Source organism: Lepidochelys kempii, chromosome 5 (assembly GCF_965140265.1).
Source record: "Lepidochelys kempii isolate rLepKem1 chromosome 5, rLepKem1.hap2, whole genome shotgun sequence".
NCBI lineage: Eukaryota > Metazoa > Chordata > Testudines > Cheloniidae > Lepidochelys > Lepidochelys kempii.
The window spans coordinates 69,153,020-69,173,046 of NC_133260.1; the positions used below are offsets into that span (position 1 = coordinate 69,153,020).

Genomic DNA, 20,027 nt, shown 5'->3' on the forward strand with positions numbered 1-20,027 from the left:
TGTGTAGCAAAATCCTTGTTATGAAAATTCTCTAATGCAAATAGTTAGGATGTCACAAATCAAGGACTATGACTTCAGGTGAGAAATATGAAAATACAGTGGGTAAAGACAGATGCCATAATTAAAATAAAACAGGTACACAGAGGGTCAAATTACACAAGAAACTGCATAACCATATATTTATAGTGATTATGCCAATAGCAGCTAGTTCCACTCTTTAGCAGCCACAAATACATAAAATAACTTGGTATGCACAACTGCAGTTATTACTTATTGAAATCTACATATGCTATTATGCACAAATCGTGGGTCTTCACATCTGGCAGAGATTGTTTTTCTGCCTTTCCTTGGAGTACCATTAAATCTAACTAAGCAAAAAACAGCCTTTTCAAAAGAAAAAAAAAATTTCTTCACCAATGTATTCTGTAGTGTGTATTATTTCTCCTGATCTTTGGAAACTTATACTACTATAAATCTGGTTTTGTTTTAATATTTTCAGGCACTTTGAGTCAATATTATTTACCATCATTTTAGTGTCTCTTGTACTGAAAAATGCCATTTTTTCACCATGAAGAAGTGACCTTTCCATGTTCTTCTGGGCTACATTTGGCAATCACATTAATTTTTGCTGCGCCCCATACTTCTCTGCAAATACAAAGTATTCTTTCGTCTCTATCATTCACCACAAAGTGTAGCTCATTTTTCATTAGATACCACACACAGACAGCCATTCTGCTTTAGTATCTGTACTGTGAAACTATCTAATTGAGATTAAAGATCAACTGGCTAAGAACCATTTAAACAAACATACACTTATAGTATGCAGCTCACCTACATACATGACACTCACTTGTTCTAACCTATTGCTTTCAGCAGTTGCTGGCTTTGATGGTAACAACTTGTCACTTCAGAAATGGCCTCCAATATCTAGGTCACAAAAGACGCTGTATTACTCTTCAATAAATTACTTGCACAGTTATAGCATCCTTTTATCTAAAGAAGATTGCTCTACTAGAACCTGATTGAGAAATGGTTTCACATTTCCAGATTAGACTACTAAATTGTTGTACTTGCAAGCATTTCTGATCAGGCATTACAAAAACTACACATCTGAAAGTTCAGAGAAAGTGGCACTGACTTCCTATTAAACAATGTATTGGTAAGAGTGTAATTATTGCAGAAGGTTGTGCACGGACTTGACTTGTTCTTATTTATCTATCTACCTGACGCCTGAACATATTTTATAAGAAATCTATTTCTAGACTGAAGCAGTTTAAAAAAAAAAAAGTCTGTAGGGTAGATCATGCAACAAGTGCAAAAACATACACTTACCTGGAGTGGTATTAGATATGCTGTCCTCCAAGAGGATTAATCAGTACATACCAAAAGAGTTTTGACATTCAGTTTGTCAGTCAGCTGTGTTATCTATAGAGAACTGAAAATCTCAAATTGAGAAGTTGTTTTAGCAACTTCAAAAAAAGTATTTAGAAATAGCATTAAGAACTAAAATCTAGAGAAAATATTGATGCTGAAAAGTTGGACCCAGAACAACAAAGGACAGCATGAGCATTTTTAAAATTTCATATATTTCAACATGTACTTACTAATTTGTTTTCCTGCATGTATATTCTTTGCAACTTCAGACATCCTTTAGCTATAATGATCATTCCTTCATCGGAGATCTTGTAACACTGGCCAAAATGAATGTCTTTCAGTTCTCTGCACTTTGAGCCCAGCTGCAAGTAAGTAAATTAATGTTAATACTTAAAGAAAAACAGCAAACATACAAGAATATAAACTTATTTGTAGCATGTTTTTGAAGCATATGCTCATCTGAAAGATACTTTTTCTTGTTTGTGAATAACACTAGTGTGATTGTTGTGTTCCTATAGTATGACGAAATTGAAGAACCTGAAAGAAGTTTACAACATTGCCTAGGAAAATCAGATTTCTGACAGGACAACTTTGAGCAGCCCAGGAGGATTGTGCCCCATGCCAGTTCCAACACATTTGTTTTAATATATAATTGTGTTGTAAGTACCAGTTTAAAATATATGTTCATTAATTCTAATTCTCCTTAAATTTTGAGGGGCATACCTAATAAGAATAAAAGCAGTCAGAATCAAGTAACTCTCTCTTTCATTCTGCAAGTTAGATACTCAAACCTTAGTTCCAAATGGCAGTCAAGCCTTGAAAAACTCAGGCATAATAGCCAAAAATTTGTAATACAATTAATCTCCAGACTGACACATTAGAGATAATTTAATCAATTGACAAGTAATTTTAAAAGCTAGGTACCAAAGTAACCACTGAAAAAAAAAATTGGGGGTTTATAGGCAGCAGTTGGGAAAAAGAGCAACTAACTGCAGACCTAGCAACCACTGGCAAATAAAAACAACTTTCTGAAAGCCAAGACGACCTCAAAAAGTTCAGAGGTAACAAGCAGTTTTTCCAGAGCCTCCTTCATTGACTGACCAGGAAACTTGGTTCAATACACTATCATGCAGACACTTGTAAAGAAAATTGAGAAGCAATAGCCATACTGACCATACTTACACTTGAAGTAAGTAAATAAATATATTTGATCGTAAACTGATTTTCAGAGTAATCAAGCAAGCTGAAGAAAACTATACAAATTATTTTAGAGTATTCTCTTATACCCTTTTTTCTTTTAATTGTAGTTTCCCTCATTGATGAAAATCAGCCAAACAGTATTAAATAACCCAGATAATGCACTTGTATTTCCTGCATGACAAGCCAAAAAATGCTCACATTGATTCGTTTGTTTTTTAAGACGACACGTGGAATAATCTGAACAAAACTCTTGTTCATTTGTTTTAGAAGCTCCTAAGATATGGAAGGAAAGAAGTTGTTCAGTGCCATTCAGGACTGCACCTACGTGTCTATATATTTTATAGATATGCAGTAGTGCCGCTATTAAGGCCGAGATCAGTTTTTCCCCTTTAATAAGGATTCGACTTCTTTATTTCATACACAAAATAAAGTGCATCTTCCCCAAACTTGTAGCACTTTGAGCTGTGGACAAAAAAAATGTGGGGATTTTAAAATAAAATCTGTTAATTTTTTTAAAATGTGAGAAACATTGTAAAAGATCTGGCTTGCTGTCCTTCAATTCAGTTAAGTCATTAGCCGCATTCAACCAGTGTATATATTTAAAAAACTAGGTTGTAATTAGGAACGTTAACACCTGTAGCGAACTCTGGAAATATTATAAGTCTCCCGATATTTAATATTTTACTTAAAGCCACAGCTTCTGGAGCTAAGACTATCAGTAGCTTTACTTAGGAAGCATGAGAAATAGAGCTACATAAAACAACACGTTTCAGAGTAACAGCCGTGTTAGTCTGTATTCGCAAAAAGAAAAGGAGTACTTATGACACCTTAGAGACTAACCAATTTATTTGAGCATGAGCTTTCGTGAGCTACAGCTCACTTCGTCGGATGCATACCGTGGAAACTGCAGCAGACTTTATATACACATAGAGAATATGAAACAATACCTCCTCCCACCCCACTGTCCTGCTGGTAATAGCTTATCTAAAGTGATCATCAAGTTGGGCCATTTCCAGCACAAATCTAGGTTTTCTCACCCTCCACCCCCCCCACACACAAATTCACTGTCCTGCTGGTGATAGCCCATCCAAAGTGACAACTCTCTACACAATGTGCATGATAATCAAGTTGGGCCATTTCCTGCACAAATCCGGGTTCTCTCACCCCCTCCCAAAAACCACACACACAAACTCACTATCCTGCTGGTAATAGCTCATCCAAAGTGACCACTCTCCCTACAATGTGCATGATAATCAAGGTGGGCCATTCCCAGCACAATTTGGATTTGAGCTTGGAAATATCAACTACAGATCACAAGCCAGAGGCCCCCCAACTCCTCCAGCCAGGGAACAGGGCAGCCCTAACCCCCCTCCTACCATGCAATGGGATAGGAGATGATGCAGCACTTGGCAAGTTCCACCAATACCAGTAACAAGGGCACCATTGTGCTGGAGTTACGGAGAGTAAAGATAGATCCCACAACACACTGTTCTGACAAAAATCTGAATTCAATTACCCTGTCTTCCAGATCTTCTCCAATCTGTTTGCAAAGGAGATTTCCACCATTATTCCATAATGTGAACTTTCATCTCCCTTCTTACATCCTTTGATTAGAATTGATATAGGTAGCGATGTTGATATTAAAATCATCAGGATATCTCACTGAGGGAAACAAGATAGCTCTAAAATAATAAGAACTATTGTTTCAGGTCTCTGCAAACACAGATCAATATTGCTGCATTGGTTACACTCAGAATTAAAGCTTAGATTCTGGGGCACAACCTGGCAGCTTAAGAGAGGTGCCAATAGACTGTACTGCCATGTACTTAATGAAAGACCAGGGGTCAAATTGGGGAAGGGCTAGGAAAGAGCATCTAGAGCTAAGGTCTTTTGTAATTTTGCCTGACAAAAAAGTCTGCAGCTAGATAGCCAAATCTTTACCAACAGAGAGAGCGACAAAAAAGCCAGTGTTGTGCAAGTGCCATTTCAACAGGTCACTTTTTGTCTGCTATGAAAAAAAGACCTTTCTTATGAAAGTTCCCAAATGGAGGGAAGAGTTTCTCTAACAAACATAAGCTTTCGTGAGCTACAGCTCACTTCATCTGATGTAGCTCACGAAAGTTATGCTCAAATAAATTGGTTAGTCTCTAAGATGCCACAAGTACTCCTTTTCTTTTTGCAAATACAGACTAACACGGCTGCTACTCTGAAATCTAACAAACATAGAATTCAATTTCCTCATATAGGGAAGGTGACTGTTTTCCTTGCCTGTTCACACAGACATGGCTATGGTGTTTTCACTAATGATAGCATGGGGCAACCTTTTACTGAAATTATTGCCCAATAAATTAATCAGGTTGCTCAGTGATCTAGACAATTGATACACCTGTGACATTCCTGTGGAGACCACAGATCCTGAACTAACTTGTCCGAGGAATCAAAGTCCACAGTCAAAAAGTCCATTTGTTGTGATAACCATTCCCTCTGGTTCTGAGATAAGTTGCCCACATCAGAACCTGAACTTAGATTACTACCAGCTTCAGTATTTCATTAGTTCATGGGTGACCCATTTTGGTGGATAAATAAAATAAGACTCTCGGCAGAGATTCTCATGAAACCTTGCCCAGATCACAATGTCTATGCAGAAGGCTGTCATTCCTGAAAAACTCAGACTGCACTCAGTCTGAGAAAATTAAAGCATAATGAATGGATGACTAAGACCACTTCAGGATACATATTTTGTGAAGTTTGTAATTCATAATCACTCCCACGTGCAGGATGGAATGCGGTAGCGATAAGGGCTCCATTGTACTGAAGAAAAAGTGTAGCTATTTGGCGGTACACTATTACCTGATCTTTAATGGAAGTAGTCAAGAAATGGAAATTCTCTGGGGTGCAAGAATAACCAGTATTTTAATGCACATCTTTGTACAATAGTGACCTTTTGTAAAGGAAATCCCTTTATGGGAAATGTCTGTGGCCAAAGGCAAAATCAGAGGTATCTGCTGCACTGTCTGCATTGGGAAAAACAGACAGACTGAGGAAAAGTTACCTCAGAGACAGATACATCAATTCTGTTTAGCATCTCCATTTTGCAACAAAACTTCCTAGTGTATTTGTTTTAACAAGTTGAACTTCTAGTTGCCAGATCACTAAAGTCCTGTCTACAGTAAGAAAATGAACAACTACTAAAAATGGTTCATGGGCTACATTCTTCAAATCATGAATAGGCATTTGAGCATGGACAGCTACTACCATATCCCTGAAATTTTCAAAAGTAACTAGCTATTTTAACTTCACCACTTTTGATTGCCTAACCTGAGGAACCTTAAAGGGGCCTTATTTTCATTGGCTAAGTGCTCTATATTTCTGAAAAACAGGCCACTCTGTCACATGGACAAGCAAAAAAAAAAAAAAAGGGGGGGGGGTAGATCATCAAAAAAAAAATCACTAGACACTTTTTAAAAATCTTGGCTTATAAAAACGTTTCACCTCTTTTCTTTATATAAGAAGTTGTGCCAGTGGTCAGCCTGAACTGAACTGGGTTGCCACATAACAACTGTAATAGGAAGGCTGAATACTTACAGTACCCTTTGAAATAAGATTATACTCTCAGCTTTTATCCTAATTTACAGTTCATAGATGTGCAGCAAGATATATGCGTGCCTAAAATGAAGGTGATTCAATAGTCACAGTGCCTGATGTACAGCTCATAATGAAAAATGCAAAAAACTCAGGTAGATATTACAATTCTGGAACAATCCAAAGAATTTCATTTTTCCTCCCAGCCTCCATGTTAACCTATTAAATGCCAACAAGTGGTTCAATTACACAGTCACTGTGTAAGGAGGATTGTTTTCTCTCACTTGTTTTTGTAGGTTAATTGCTCCCACCAAAACAACATTATGCTACAAAACTGAGAACAGGTAGTTCCATACGCTGAACTTTTAAAAATGGGCAAGCACTGAATGCACAATTAAATCATTATGATACTCAGTTGACTGACAATACATTATGTATTAGTTTACTGACGCCTAACTCCCTCCTCAAAGTCAGCACACACCTCACTTCAGTGCTGCTCCTAGAGGCTCTTCTGAGCAACAGAGACATTGAGATTTAAGAGTCAAGGCACAACAGTGGTCCAGGAAGAGCTTGAATTGAAGGGTACACCAAAAACCCGGTAAAGTAAAAAATTCAAGATGACTTTCTTTGCTTAAGACTCCAGCATCAATCTGCCCAGTTACATAGACTCTGTCCCACATAGTAGCTGTGTATAAAAATTAGACATGCTTGTAGGTTCACTTGTTCGTTTTAATATCAAGCTTTATATGTACAATCAACATTTCTTACTAAATGCACTGTTCAAAAAATCTGAAAATTCATTTCACTTGACTAAACCGGCCAGACTCCAGAATCTTTCCTGACACAGATGATATCACAAACAGTAGTACTGGAAACTTGAATTCATATAGTCTTTTAGGCATCTGTGATCTCAAAGTGTAGTTGGGGAAATAAACTTCTTTTGATAAGATCAGTGTGTTGTGTTTTGCTGAAGTCGAATATTGACTTACTCTTCAACATTCAATTTTTCCATCTTCTTCAAAGGCCTGCTGATGCCTGGGTGAGCTTTGAAAAAAAGTGATTGAATTTACATGATCTAGTCTGTATTTTTTATTATTAAAACACTAGGTAATTGTGTGAATATAGGATCTGTGTTCCTTAATAATTCATCTATTCCTGTTGCTTACCCTTATTGCAGAGGATATAATCAGAATGGGGTACAGATAGAGTCATCCAGGAATTGTCCTTGCTCAGGCAAATAAGGCAAGTAGTACTGGGGAGGTCTATAGAAAGAGTTGGGGGAGGGCTATTAAGAGGTGGAAGGAAAAATTACAACACATTAATTTCCCAGAAAACTAAACTCCTCACCACCAACACACTAACCAGAAATCGTTGGAGGAGGGTAGGGAGAACTGAGACAAAACTAGAGATGTTTCTTCCCTCATTGGTGTTTCCTATCCCTACACACACTTCTAAACTCTATGGTTTTTCTCTTCCTTGTCACCATTGGTGTATTATAAGATGAAAATTTGTAATAATCTTGATTTTGAAAACAACATAAAACAAATGAATAATCATTCTAAAAAAACCGAGAGGTTTTTGAAGACTTATTTCATATTAAAATAAATGACTTAAAAAACATTCATGGAAATTTCAACTTTCCACACAATATGAAAACTCAAGATATAACTTGAAAGACACCCACCAAGTCTCCCATTAATTAGCCAAGTTCTATTTTGAAGGTCTATTTTGCTTTAAATAGATTTTAGTTTCAGGAGTCTCCCAATCTTTGTTCTTTTAACTGTGATTTCAGAGGCAGAAATTTTTAAAAAAAAATTCAGATGGAAGGAGGGGGAAAAAAAGTAAAAACTAGAAGTTACTTTTTAAAGTAGCACAGCTTTCTATGTCCATTTAATAGAAGAATATGTCTAATCTGCAAAAGGGAAATCAGAAACCACTGTATTTAGCGTGAAAGAATACAGAGCAAGAGAAAATAATTCAAATACTGAGGCAAAGTTCAGAATTCCTGCATCCTGACCAAAGGCAAAAAACTAAGGTATCAGCTTCATATTCGTATAGTCCTATTTCCAGGGAGAACTCACCAAAAAATGCCCTCATAATAGAGGCTCAACTTTAATGTACATCCCAAATTAAAAAACATAGTAAGAGAACCAAAGAAGTGCCACTGTGGCTAAACAAGTAAAAATAAAAGAAGCATGGAGAGGCAAAAAGGCATCCTTTAAAAAGTGGAAGTTAAATCCTAGTAAGGAAAATAGAAAGGAGCATAAACTCTGGCAAATGAAATGTAAAAATATAATTAGGAAGGTCCCAAAACAATCTGAAGAACAGCTAGCCAAAGACTCAAAGTAATAGCAAAAAAATTTTTAAGTACATCAGAAGCAGGAAGCCTACTACACAACCAGTGGGGCCACTGGACAATGGAGATGCTAAAGGAGCACTCAAGGATGATAAAGCCGTTGCAGAGAAACTAAATGAATTCTTTGCATTGGTCTTCACGGCTGAGGATGAGAAGGAGATTCCCAAACCTGAGCCGTTCTTTATAGGAGACAAATCTGAGGGACTGTCCCAGATTGAGGTATCATTAGAGGAGATTTTGGAACAAACTGATAAACTAAACAGTAATAAGTCATCCAGACCAGATGGTATTCACCCAAGAGTTCTGAAGGAACTCAAATGTGAAATTGCAGAACTACTAACAGTGGTTGGTAACCTATCATTTAAATCAGCTTTGGTGACTGAAGGATAGCTAATGTGACGCCAATTATTAAAAAGAGCTCTAGAAGCGATACTGGCAATTACAGACCAGTGAGGTTGACTTCAGTACCAGTCAAACTGGTTGAAACTATAGTACAAAACAAAATTGGCAGAAACATAGATCAACATAATTTCTGGGGGGGGTTGGGGGGTTGGAAGAGTCAACATGGTTTTTGTAAAGGGAAATCACGCCTCACCAATCTACTAGAATTCTTTGAGGGGGTCAACAACCATGTGGACAAGGGGGATCCAGTGTACATTACAGTACTTAGATTTTCAGAAAGCCTATGACAAGGTCCCTCACCAGAGGCTCTTAAGCAAAGTAAGCTGTCATGGGATAAGAGGGAAGGTCCTCTCATATATTGTTTCCTGTCTTTTAACCAGTTACCAAAGGATAGGAATAAATGGTCAGTTTTCAGAATGGGGAGAGGTAAATAGTGGTTCCCTTAGGGCTCTGTACTGGGACCTGTCCTGTTCAACATATTCATAAATGATCTGGAAAAAGGGGTAAACAGTGAGGTGGCAAAATTTGCTGATGATACAAAACTACTGAAGATAGTTAAGTCCCAGGCAGACTGTGAAGAGCTACAAAAGGATCTCTCAAAACTAGCTAACTGGGCAACAAAATGGCAAATGAAATTCAATGTTGATAAATGCAAAGTAATGCACATTGGAAAACAATCCCAACTATATATATAAAACGATGGGTCTAAATTAGTTGTTACCACTCAAGAAAGAGATCTTGGAGTCCTTGTGGATAGTTCTATGAAAACACCCACTCCATGTGTAGCGGCAGTCAAAAAAGCAAACAGAATGTTGGGAATCATTAACAAAGGGATAAATGATCATAAGACAGAAAATATATTGTCTATATAAATCTATGGTATGCCCACATCTTTAATACTGCGTGCAGATGTCGTTGTCCTATCTCAATAAAGATGTACTGAAATTGGAAAAGGTTCAGAAAAGGCCACAAAAATAATTAGGGGTAGGAGGAAAGTAATAAGACAGACTTTTCAGCTTGGAAAAGAGACATCGGGGGGGAGGGAGGAGAGTATGATAGAGGTCTATAAAATTATGACTGGTGTGGAGAAAGTAAATAAGGAAGTGTTATTTACTCCTTCTCATAACACAATAACTAGGGGTCACCAAATGACATTAATAGGCAGCAGGTTTCAAACAAACAAAAGGAAGTATTTCTTCACACAATGCACAGTCAGCCTGTGGAACTCTTTACCAGAAGATGTTGTAAAGGCCAAAACTATAACAGGGTTCAAAAAAGAACTAGATAAATTCATGAAGGATAGATCCATCAATGGTTATTAGCCAGAATAAGCAGGGATGGTGTCCCTAGCCTCTGTTTGCCAGAAGCTGGGAATGGGAGACAGGAAATGGATCACTTGATGATTACCTATTCTGTTCATTCCCTCTGGTGCACCTAGCATTGGTCACTGTTGGAAGACAGGATATTGGGCTAGATGGACCTTTGGTCTGACCCAGTAGGGCCATTCTTATGTTAAGAGCAAGCATCGGGGGAAAACTTATTGGTCTAAAGGATTAACTTTTTCTAAACCATAACAAAACAGAGCAAAAGGTTACTTTTTTTCGTATTTTGCAAGATATGTATTTACACTACACCAGACCAGGCACTCCAAGTAATATTTCTTTTATGGAAGGTCTGTATGGAAAATCCTCAGTTTCCTGACCTCTTTATGTACCCCTTTAATAACAATCGTCATACAGCTGAAAAGGACTAGCCTGATTTTAGAAGAAAGTCTGTCATCACAACCTAATATCACTGCAAAAGACAATATCAAGTTTGGTATCACTGACAAAAATTTAAGGTTACCTGTTTGAGTCCTTCATCAGTGAGTCTGTCTTGGTTGCCTACATGTACTTTCTGAAGTAGAGGACACTGGGAGGCTACTGCAATGATAGATGTGTCTGAAAGTTGTTTACATCTGTAGGCAGTATACCTTTGAAGTCCAGGACATTTAAATGCTAGCACACAGACTCCTGTATCTGACACATTGCGACAATCAGAAATATTGATTTCAGATATGTTCTGGCTTCTTGATGCAATTTTTTCCAGTAATTCATCAGTGACCTGTCAACAAAATTCAAATTCTCAATTTAATATTCTCATAGTCATCTGATTCTTTAGATTAAAAACATGTATATAGAGCGAATAATGAAGGAGATATCATATGTGAATACACGAGTACTATGACTTGGTAGCAGGAAGCATTTGCACAAAGGAGGGGAGGAAAAAGTTCTGTTTTTTACAGATTCCAAGCATGAATTACTGTAATCAACTTGACAGTTACCTTTGTACGAGTCCTGTCCCAATCCCTGATGACAATTAAAGCTATAGTTTTAAATGGCCTGCTCACACCCTCAACAGGGGACCACCGTCTTTCATGGGGAAAAAACTAAGCACTTGTCTACACTTGAAACACTTACAGCTACACCACTGTAACTCTTCAGCATATACACTCAGTCCAGCAACGGGAGGGGATAGTTAATCCATCTCCCATCAGTATAGTTAATCCATCTCCCCAGGAGGCGGTGCCTGGGTCAATGGAAGAATTCTTCTATCAACCTAGCATGGTCTGTGTTGGTGGTTAGGTCATCTTAATGACATTGCTCATGGACTGGGATTTTTCATACCCTTGTGTGATGTAGCTTAACTTCCGAGTGTAGACCTGGCCTTAATCTCACTCCTGCTGTGGTACTTTTCTATGAACACAGTAGAGAGCTATTGTGCTCGTGCTGCTTGGAATTACTCGATATTGCTCTTCACTTAAGAAGCTATGTATTGGATAGCTTTTGGCAGCCATCCAATAGCTGTTACCATCTCAACATTACAGTGATGTCAGTGATACCCGGTTTTTTAATGACAGCAGCAGCTTGGAGAGTCTGATGATAACTGGAAATCCAATATGTTGACAGGGAAAAAAAAAAAAACAGGAATAGAAAGTCTCTTAAAAAATAATGTTCTCATTTTAAAAAAAATAGAAAATTTGATTTTTTTAAAAATGTCAGTTAGCCCACGCTCAGTCATCATTAACCAGGAATTGTTATACAATGCCTTTCACAGTAGTTCCTTTGTAACAGCACTCATCTCCTTGGCACCTAAACACATTTCATCAATTCAAACCAATAATTTATTAGCATAATATAAGTCTTTTAAAGTAGAAAAGACAGCCAAATTCCAGCTGTTTAAGCCTATGAATCAATTCAAAGCTTTACCATATTGGACAGAATACAGTACAAAGCCTATCCAAATGAAGAAACAGAAACAGTAAGGAAGAAAAGTTTACTTTTAAAAATAGAGGTAAAGCAAACCCAGCTAAATTGACAAAATTGTTCATCACTCAGTTACATTGTATGAGATCTTGGTTTTGCTATGGGCAGATGAAAATAAAAACTTTTTGCCTCCATTTCTTGTACAGTACAGGAATAAACAATCGGTTTGCCGTTAATGGTCCTCAAGCCTCCACCCTTATTTAATCAGCCAATGGCTATTTGTAAAACCATAGTGACTTCTAAAAACACACACACACCCCACCCATAAGGATGGAAGATATGACTGTGCATTTTAAAAAACTGGTTTAGTATCCTATTAAATAATCAACCAAATGGACTAGTGGTCAAATATCACACTTGGAAACTCAACAAGGAACCTCCTACATCAGAGCATTAGACCAATGGTCGTAGGGCAGACCATAAGACCAATACCTCCACTTTATCAGAAGTAAGGCTAAGCCCTGACCTCAGCCTAAAGCAGGGGTGGGCAAACTACACGAGCCGTTCCCACTGGGGAGCGGGGTCTGCAGCTTGGCCCCGCCCTGGCGCTCTGCCTGGGCATTGGGTCGGGGGCCACACCACGCGGTTCAGCCCCACTCCAGCCGGGGCGCTGGGTCAAGAGCCGCACTACGGGCTCCCAGAAGCCACAGCATGGCCCCACTACAGCTCCTACATGCTCCAATGGGAGCTGCCGGGGCAGTGGCTGCAGATGGGGCAGCGTTCAGAGCCACCTGGCCGCGCCTCCACGTAGGAGCTGGAGGAGGGACATGACACTGCTTCAAGGAACCGCTTGAGGTAAGCACCACTCAGAGCCTGCACCCCTGAGCCTCTCCCCACACCCCAATGCCCTGCCCCAGCCCTGATATCCTCTCGCTCTCCAAACCCCTCGATCCCAGCCCGGAGCACACGCCTGCACTCCAAACCTCTCATCCGCAGCCCTGCCCCAGAGCCCGCACCCCCAGCCAGAACCTGCACCCCTTCCCTCACCTTTGCCCCAGCCCTGATTCCCCTCCCGCCCTCCAAACCCCTCAGTCCCAGCCCAGAGCACCCTCCTACACCCTAAATTCCTCATCCCCTAACTCCACCCCAGAGCCCGCACCCCCAAACAGAGCCCTCACTCCCGCCCTCATCCCAACCCCACTTTTGTGAGCATTCATGGCCCACCGTACAATTTATATTCCCCGATGTGGCTCTCAGGCCAAAAAGTTTGCCCACCCTGGTCTAAAGGAAGGGCTCATCTGACCATGACCAATGTACTACCTTCATATTTTCAATCTCCAGGTCTATCCCAAAGATAAACTACAGTGTGTAACCACTGTTTTGAGTGGATTCTCAAGTCACTTTGATAATCACATAGGCTGTTACAGAATAAGAAGCCAGCATTTAAAAATAACCATATACAACTACAACTCCAACACCAGGCCCAATAAGATTCCTGTCACACACCGTAAGGAATCTAAGGGAGGAGCAAAATGGACTTTATGCTCTGTGAATCCTAGATAGGTTTAATTCTGGACTTGGTTCACCCAGGAGACACACAGACTCCATGTTTAAGTGGTGCACCCTCTACTGATGAAGAGGGTCATTTAAAAAAAAAAAAAAAAAAAACACCCACAAAACACCACAGATACGCCTCTCCCTAAGATTATGCTGAACCAATTACCAGCTGGACAAAGATCACAAAAACTAGATCTAGTAGCAACCAATTCTCAACAATTTAAGCAAAGGCAGGCCTCTACTCCAAGATCAGCTATTAAACAGTGGTAGTCTTATTTACATAAGTATACAATGAATAGATGACAGGTAACACACCACTTGATTTAAATAGAACAGAATGAAGGTGTGCTCTAACAGACTTCAAAGTAAAGCAAAAGTGCATTTAGAAAATCTAAATTAAGACATAATTCACTCATCTTCTGCTTCTAACAGGAAAAGTAAAGTTGAAAAGTGAAGGAACAAAGATCACCAACTACCAGCATGTACTTCACAATTTTGATTTTAGTTTTAACAAATTTTGAATTGTCCAAATGTACTCAATTTTTCATAATTATGTCTTCATACCTGCTGACGATTACTGAGATCCAACTGCTTCCAGAACTGGAAGTCTAAACAGAGGTCACGCCAGTATTTACAAACTAATGATGCTGAAAGGCAGCGCTCATTCAAGGATAAATTGGAAAATATCTGTAAAAGAAGAAAAACTTTGTCAGATATGGTTACCATATATGAGACACAGAATTAAATGCTTTCCTTATTAGTGGACCATGAAAACCTGTGTATAAGACAGACAGAAAAAATATTCATATAGTTGTAATTTCCACTTGTTTCTATTCTTTGTCTCCAACTTGTTCAGCCAAGGATGAAAAACAGGACTAACAAAACAGCTTTGTTGAGATATTTATCTCAGTCATATAAACCATATGGTATAGAGCATGGATTCTACTTAAACATTTAGTTCAGGCACAGTTTTACATCTGATGTTCTGCATGTGCCTGAGACATGGCACACCTTTTAAACACTGCGACAATGCTTTATTAACAAACATATTCATTAATTTTTTAAAAAGCATCCTCAGAGATCACATACAAGGATAGCCCAGAGGTTCAACAATACAAATCACTGCAATGCAAGGCATCCAAGTGCAGGATTAGCATTTTATCCTTATCCCAATTTGAGGCTTTGAATGCTAGAGAGACACACCATGATCTTCAAAGATGGAATGATCCGTGTCACTCTAGAGAGGGTATATAGGAGCGGAGGTGCTAGGAAAGGAGTCACACCCAGTCCTCTTTCAGAGGTATGGCTGTAATGCGAAAAAAGAAGGTTGCGACTACAGATAAGACTGAAGAAAAAATGCTGGAAGCTTTCATGGCACTTGGAGACAATGAGTGGGAGATGAAAAGTCAGCCAAAAGTCCTTGGTCCAAAATGAAGTGAAAGAAATTGCTACCAGAGCTTTAGGAAAAAAGGTACTAGGTATACAATTACTACTCTAAGTTGCTAGCCCGGCTGCTGTTGCCAGACAAGGCCCCTCCAGCCTATGTCCTGCAGATGCTGCCACCTATTAATAATAATATACTGTTGCTACTATTTACTCTTAGGGAACTCCTAAATATGGTTAAAAGAAAGTAAAAACAGACACAATGGCGGAAAGCTCAGAGACAGTAAATCCTTTATAGCAGTGTTTTTCAAAGTTCAGGTAGAGACCCAGTACCGGAACCAGCCAGCAGCGGGTCCAGCTTCTAGGCAGTGGGACCACGGGGCTCTGCGTGCTGCCCCCACCCCAAGCATGGGCCCCACACTTCTGGTGTGGTGCCCATGGCATTTGAGGGTGACAGCTTGGAGGTGCTGTTTGACCCAGCCTGCTGAGTCCAGGAACATATAAGGGGTCTGCCTGGGAGTGCTGCTAAGATGTGCTCTGTTAATGTGTGCGTTTGTCTGATGCTGGGGCTGGAAAAACCCAGCCCTGGGGAACCTAGGTCCTGCAGGATAGCTCCATTGGGAGGGAACTTGAAGCAGGGAGAAGTAGAGCTCCGTATGACAACACAAGTGATACAAGCAGTACATTGATAGAATTACACACACACACCCCAGAAGAGTAACCCTAATCAATTAGCACACCCCAAATATTGGGCAAATCTGGTAACAACAATTGACAGAAAAATATTTTCTCTGAAACACTTCTCCCAGGAAAAAGTTACGGAAAAAAAGCAAATATATTTAGCTGTCAGGTACCTCAAAGAATGGAACACAACTGAAGTCTGTGTTAGATAAATTACATAGCACTCATATAGTATAGTGCTTTTCATCTTCAAAGTTCATTCTGAACACAAAACTGTATTAACACTTGAACATCGGATACAGGCATGGTCCCATGTGTACTCAGTAGGACAAGGGCTCAAATTCTGTAACAAACATCACTAAGTTACACAGTAATATTTTATTCTATCCCATCTCCTCCCTCACTTACTACTACAGCTCATAATGAGCATGTTCAACTGAGAAATTCATCAATTATATTCAGCAATGATTATTTTTTGATGGTGTTATTCATTATGCTCTCCAGGCAGCTCCATAAATCTTGACTGTTGTAGTGCTGTTCAGTCAGTCCAATCTCGGAACCTACTTCCCCACCATGCATGTCAGGGAAAGGAGGCTGGTAGCCAGCCTCCAACAGCTCATCTCTTCAGCCTTTGGCTCTGTGCTGTTCACAAGGCAGCCCAAGTACCCAGCCTGCCCTTTTGGATCCCCACCCTGCACTGGCTGCAAGCTTGACTTCCTGATCCACAATTGTCTGGCTCTACAAATCAGCTCAGGAACACATACGACAATCCAATTAACCCCCAACCAATTTTATGAAAAGCTTTAGAGAGCAAAAGGCAGCTACAGGCTGACTCCAGCAGGGCAGAGACAGAAGGCACATGACTGCAGCAAAATGCATAGCATTTTTGCAGTGGGAGGTGTTCCACAACATCTTGGGAAAAGTCCATGGATGCTTCCAAAAAAAGTGAATGAGAGTTCACTTCTCTCATAACTATTGTTTCATGCTGACTGCAAAATCAGGCAGGTGATGCTCGATTACTTTACAGCATTCAAATATTTAAGGTTGCCTTTCATAAGTCTGCCACCAAAAATTAATGAAAAAAAAAAGGAGTACTTGTGGCACCTTAGAGACTAACCAATTTATTTGAGCATAAGCTTTCCACAGTATGCATCCGATGAAGTGAGCTGTAGCTCACGAAAGCTTATGCTCAAATAAGTTGGTTAGTCTCTAAGGTGCCACAAGTACTCCTTTTCTTTTTGCGAATACAGACTAACACGGCTGTTACTCTGAAACCTGTCAAAAATTAATGTTGATTCATACAGCATCTGAACCAGTCCCACCTCTTCTTTCCCGTTGCCAGTCTATTTCTTTCCCTTCACAAATATGCCTCCTCTCTTCTCCCAATCCCCCAGTCATTTTTCCTATGATCTGCTCTCCCATGCTGTTCTATACCATTGTGCAGCAATTTAAATTGAGACACTTACTGAACTCTTTGTAAATTCATCTTTATAGTACATAGCATGCTTACAACAGAACACTGATAAGTCAGAAGTTTTTAATGACAAGTGCAGAAGCCCAAGCCATCAATTTCTGCAGAATTTAAGATGTTAAAAAAAAGTTTCTAAACATTATGGTTGCAAAGATAGCCTTCAAAACGTGAACCAAAACATCTTTCTGACAATAACAGTGCCTCTGATGCTACTCCTAGCTTCACCCAGAAGCAGCATGATGAGGTTAACAAGACCAGTCAGTTTCAGACTGTTTTTTTGGAATGCTATGGGCAGCAGTGAACTTTCCAAAACAAAACAAAGACACCCCACCAAGTCAGTTTCATGCTTGGAAAAATTTGTGCACAACTGTAGGAAAAAATTGGAATTAATTGGAGAGAATAATGCTAACTTATTTTCTACCTACTTCCTTGCAGTAGCCAGGAGGCTACAAAGTTAGGAAAAAGATATGGAAAGGTCTTTCCCAAACCTAGAGAGAGGTAGAGCTTCAAGTCTGTCAAATGCCTACTAGCTAAAGAAAAATATTTAAGATAGAGCCCTAAGCAAGGTCCAGAGAGAGCACCTGTGATGGGGTGTATTCCCCAAACTGGCTCTGAGAAAATAAATTAGGGAGGCACACCTAATTAACCAATTAAGCAGCAAATCAGGGAGAGATGTAGGCTACAAAGAGGCCACTAATTAGAGGAAATAAACATACAGCTTTTAAGTTTTGTAAACTAATTAGTAGCAGGCTCAGCTGGGCAAGAACAGGTTGGGCCTGTATAAAGCCCAGAAGCTGAGAGCAACAAGAGACAGCAGGAAGGCAGGCTGCTGTTACTTCCTGAGAGACGGGAGTTGGGAGGCTGGCATACCCAGAGAAGGTGGAAGCCAGTTATATAGGTAGAAGCCTGGGGAAACAGCAGTAAGGACTAGGTCAGTACAGTACATGTTATAGGGTCCCTAGTCTGGAACCCAGTGCAGGTAGCGGGTCTGGGTTCCCCTACTAGCTACTGGTGTTGGAGAAATCAGATGGACAGCTGGTCTAGAAGAACTGTGATTTCCCCAACAGTCAAAGAGACTGCAAATTGTGGGGGCAGTCAGCAGACAAGGATCAGGGGGGATTGGATGATGGTAAAGGAGAGATGGGGGGCATGAGGATTTGAGGGTTTCTTGAAAATTAAAAAAGGGGCGTGATGCAGAAAAGTTTGGGAACCACTGGGCTAGTGGGCTCACCAAGCTGCTATTTTGAGAAGTCCTGGGGATCTAGGGAAGTACTGCAAGACCAAAGAAAAGCAAATGTGCCAATGATCTTAAAAAAAGTAATCCTCAGAATTACTAGGAATAGAAGTTAGTGACAGTAAGATAATAGAACAAATATTAAGAAGAAAAACACAAACACTTAACATCCCTAGAGAATACTGTGACCATGAGCAACATAGGCTTATAAAGAATTAATATTGCCAGACCAAAGCAATTGTTTTCACAGCATTATGAAGAAAGATCCCAATCCTGCAAACATTTAAAGCACATCAACTCAATGAAGCTGCTCCTATAAATTATGCAAATACTTAAGTGTCAGCAGGATTGGGACCTTAGTCGATGAGGAAATATGATGCATGCTTGAGTATTAGTATAGCATTCAATAGTCTCTCACAAAAGCTGAATTGTATGAGTAGGACTGGCTTGGGGAATGTATGTAAGGAAAATAAATAGGTAAAGAAACAATGTTTTAAGTTATGGAAGAGGTAACAACTATCCATCTTTGGATCCAGTAATATTTCATTTAATATCTTGGTTAGCAACACAAAAAGAAAGGTAACAAAATGAGAAAGCACTCTGATCACTAGTGAGGACAAAAGTAATACTAAGGGACCAAGAAATTAGCAAAATGGGGAAAACCACATCAATTTGTACTTGGAAAGACAGTAAACACAGTATGTTAAGAAAAATAATCCAGGAAAGTTGATAATATTCACGTTGGGAGAAATGTGGAAAGCAGTCCTGCTAAAAGAAACCCATGTAATGGATACCAAAACAGACAAGTTTGCAATGCAATATGCCAACATAAAAAACTTAATGCAGTTTTAAGCTGCAAATAAGCATCATGGAATACGAAGGATAGGGAAGCAGTTATCCCAATGTGTACAACTCCAGTGTAATTCTTTATCAGAATGCTCAACCAAAGCAAATATGGAACTGGAGAGTTTGATGCATAAGGAAAGATTAAGAGCTAAACATGAAAAGCGTGGCTAAAAAATAGCTAGTGGGGAGATATAACAGTCTACAAGTATCTGAAGACTAAACACCAAGGGTGGAACAAGAAGTGAACAGAACAAATAGAATTTTATACATGAATAGAATCAAAGGAAAATAGATAGAAACTGATGGCAAAACGTTAAGCACTTTTCTGTAAATTTGTAACACAAGTCCACATGAATTATTTTATTTTACTTCCCACACTGAACCATACATTAAAAGGCGTTATTGTAATATATGCCTAAGGAAGAGTATTACAATTGTTGTACAGAGTCAGATTTGCCTAATACGTACAACTAATTTCAAATAAATTTTGAACAGCACTTCCTCTGAAGTGTGACCCAAGAGTTGGGTCACAATCTTGTCAAATGAAAATCCTTTCCATTTTATCAGCATCTCTTATTCTCCCATCAGTGGTCACCCATGTGTCTCCCTCAATCACACACAACTCCAACAGCCTAGTACTTGTCAGCTGTAACAAACAGGTGTATTTACATGATAGAGAAAATTTTGGCAAGGAAA

General features: G+C 39.3%; 1 protein-coding gene across 9 annotated transcripts in view; it reads right to left on the minus strand.

The window, feature by feature from the left end:
- FBXL17 (F-box and leucine rich repeat protein 17) overlaps positions 1–20,027 on the minus strand; it is a 485,194-nt gene that overhangs the window by 462,797 nt on the left and 2,370 nt on the right. For all 9 annotated transcript variants that reach the window (XR_012158992.1, XR_012158991.1, XR_012158993.1 and 6 more), the window contains exons 2-4: positions 14,281–14,403; positions 10,760–11,017; positions 1,605–1,736 (exon numbers count right to left, since the gene is read on the minus strand). Coding sequence is in view for 6 of the 9 variants with exons in the window: in XM_073344633.1 (XP_073200734.1) it covers positions 1,605–1,736; positions 10,760–11,017; positions 14,281–14,403 (513 nt within the window). In the remaining 3 variants the exon portion in view is untranslated. The remainder of the gene's footprint in view (positions 1–1,604; positions 1,737–10,759; positions 11,018–14,280; positions 14,404–20,027) is intronic.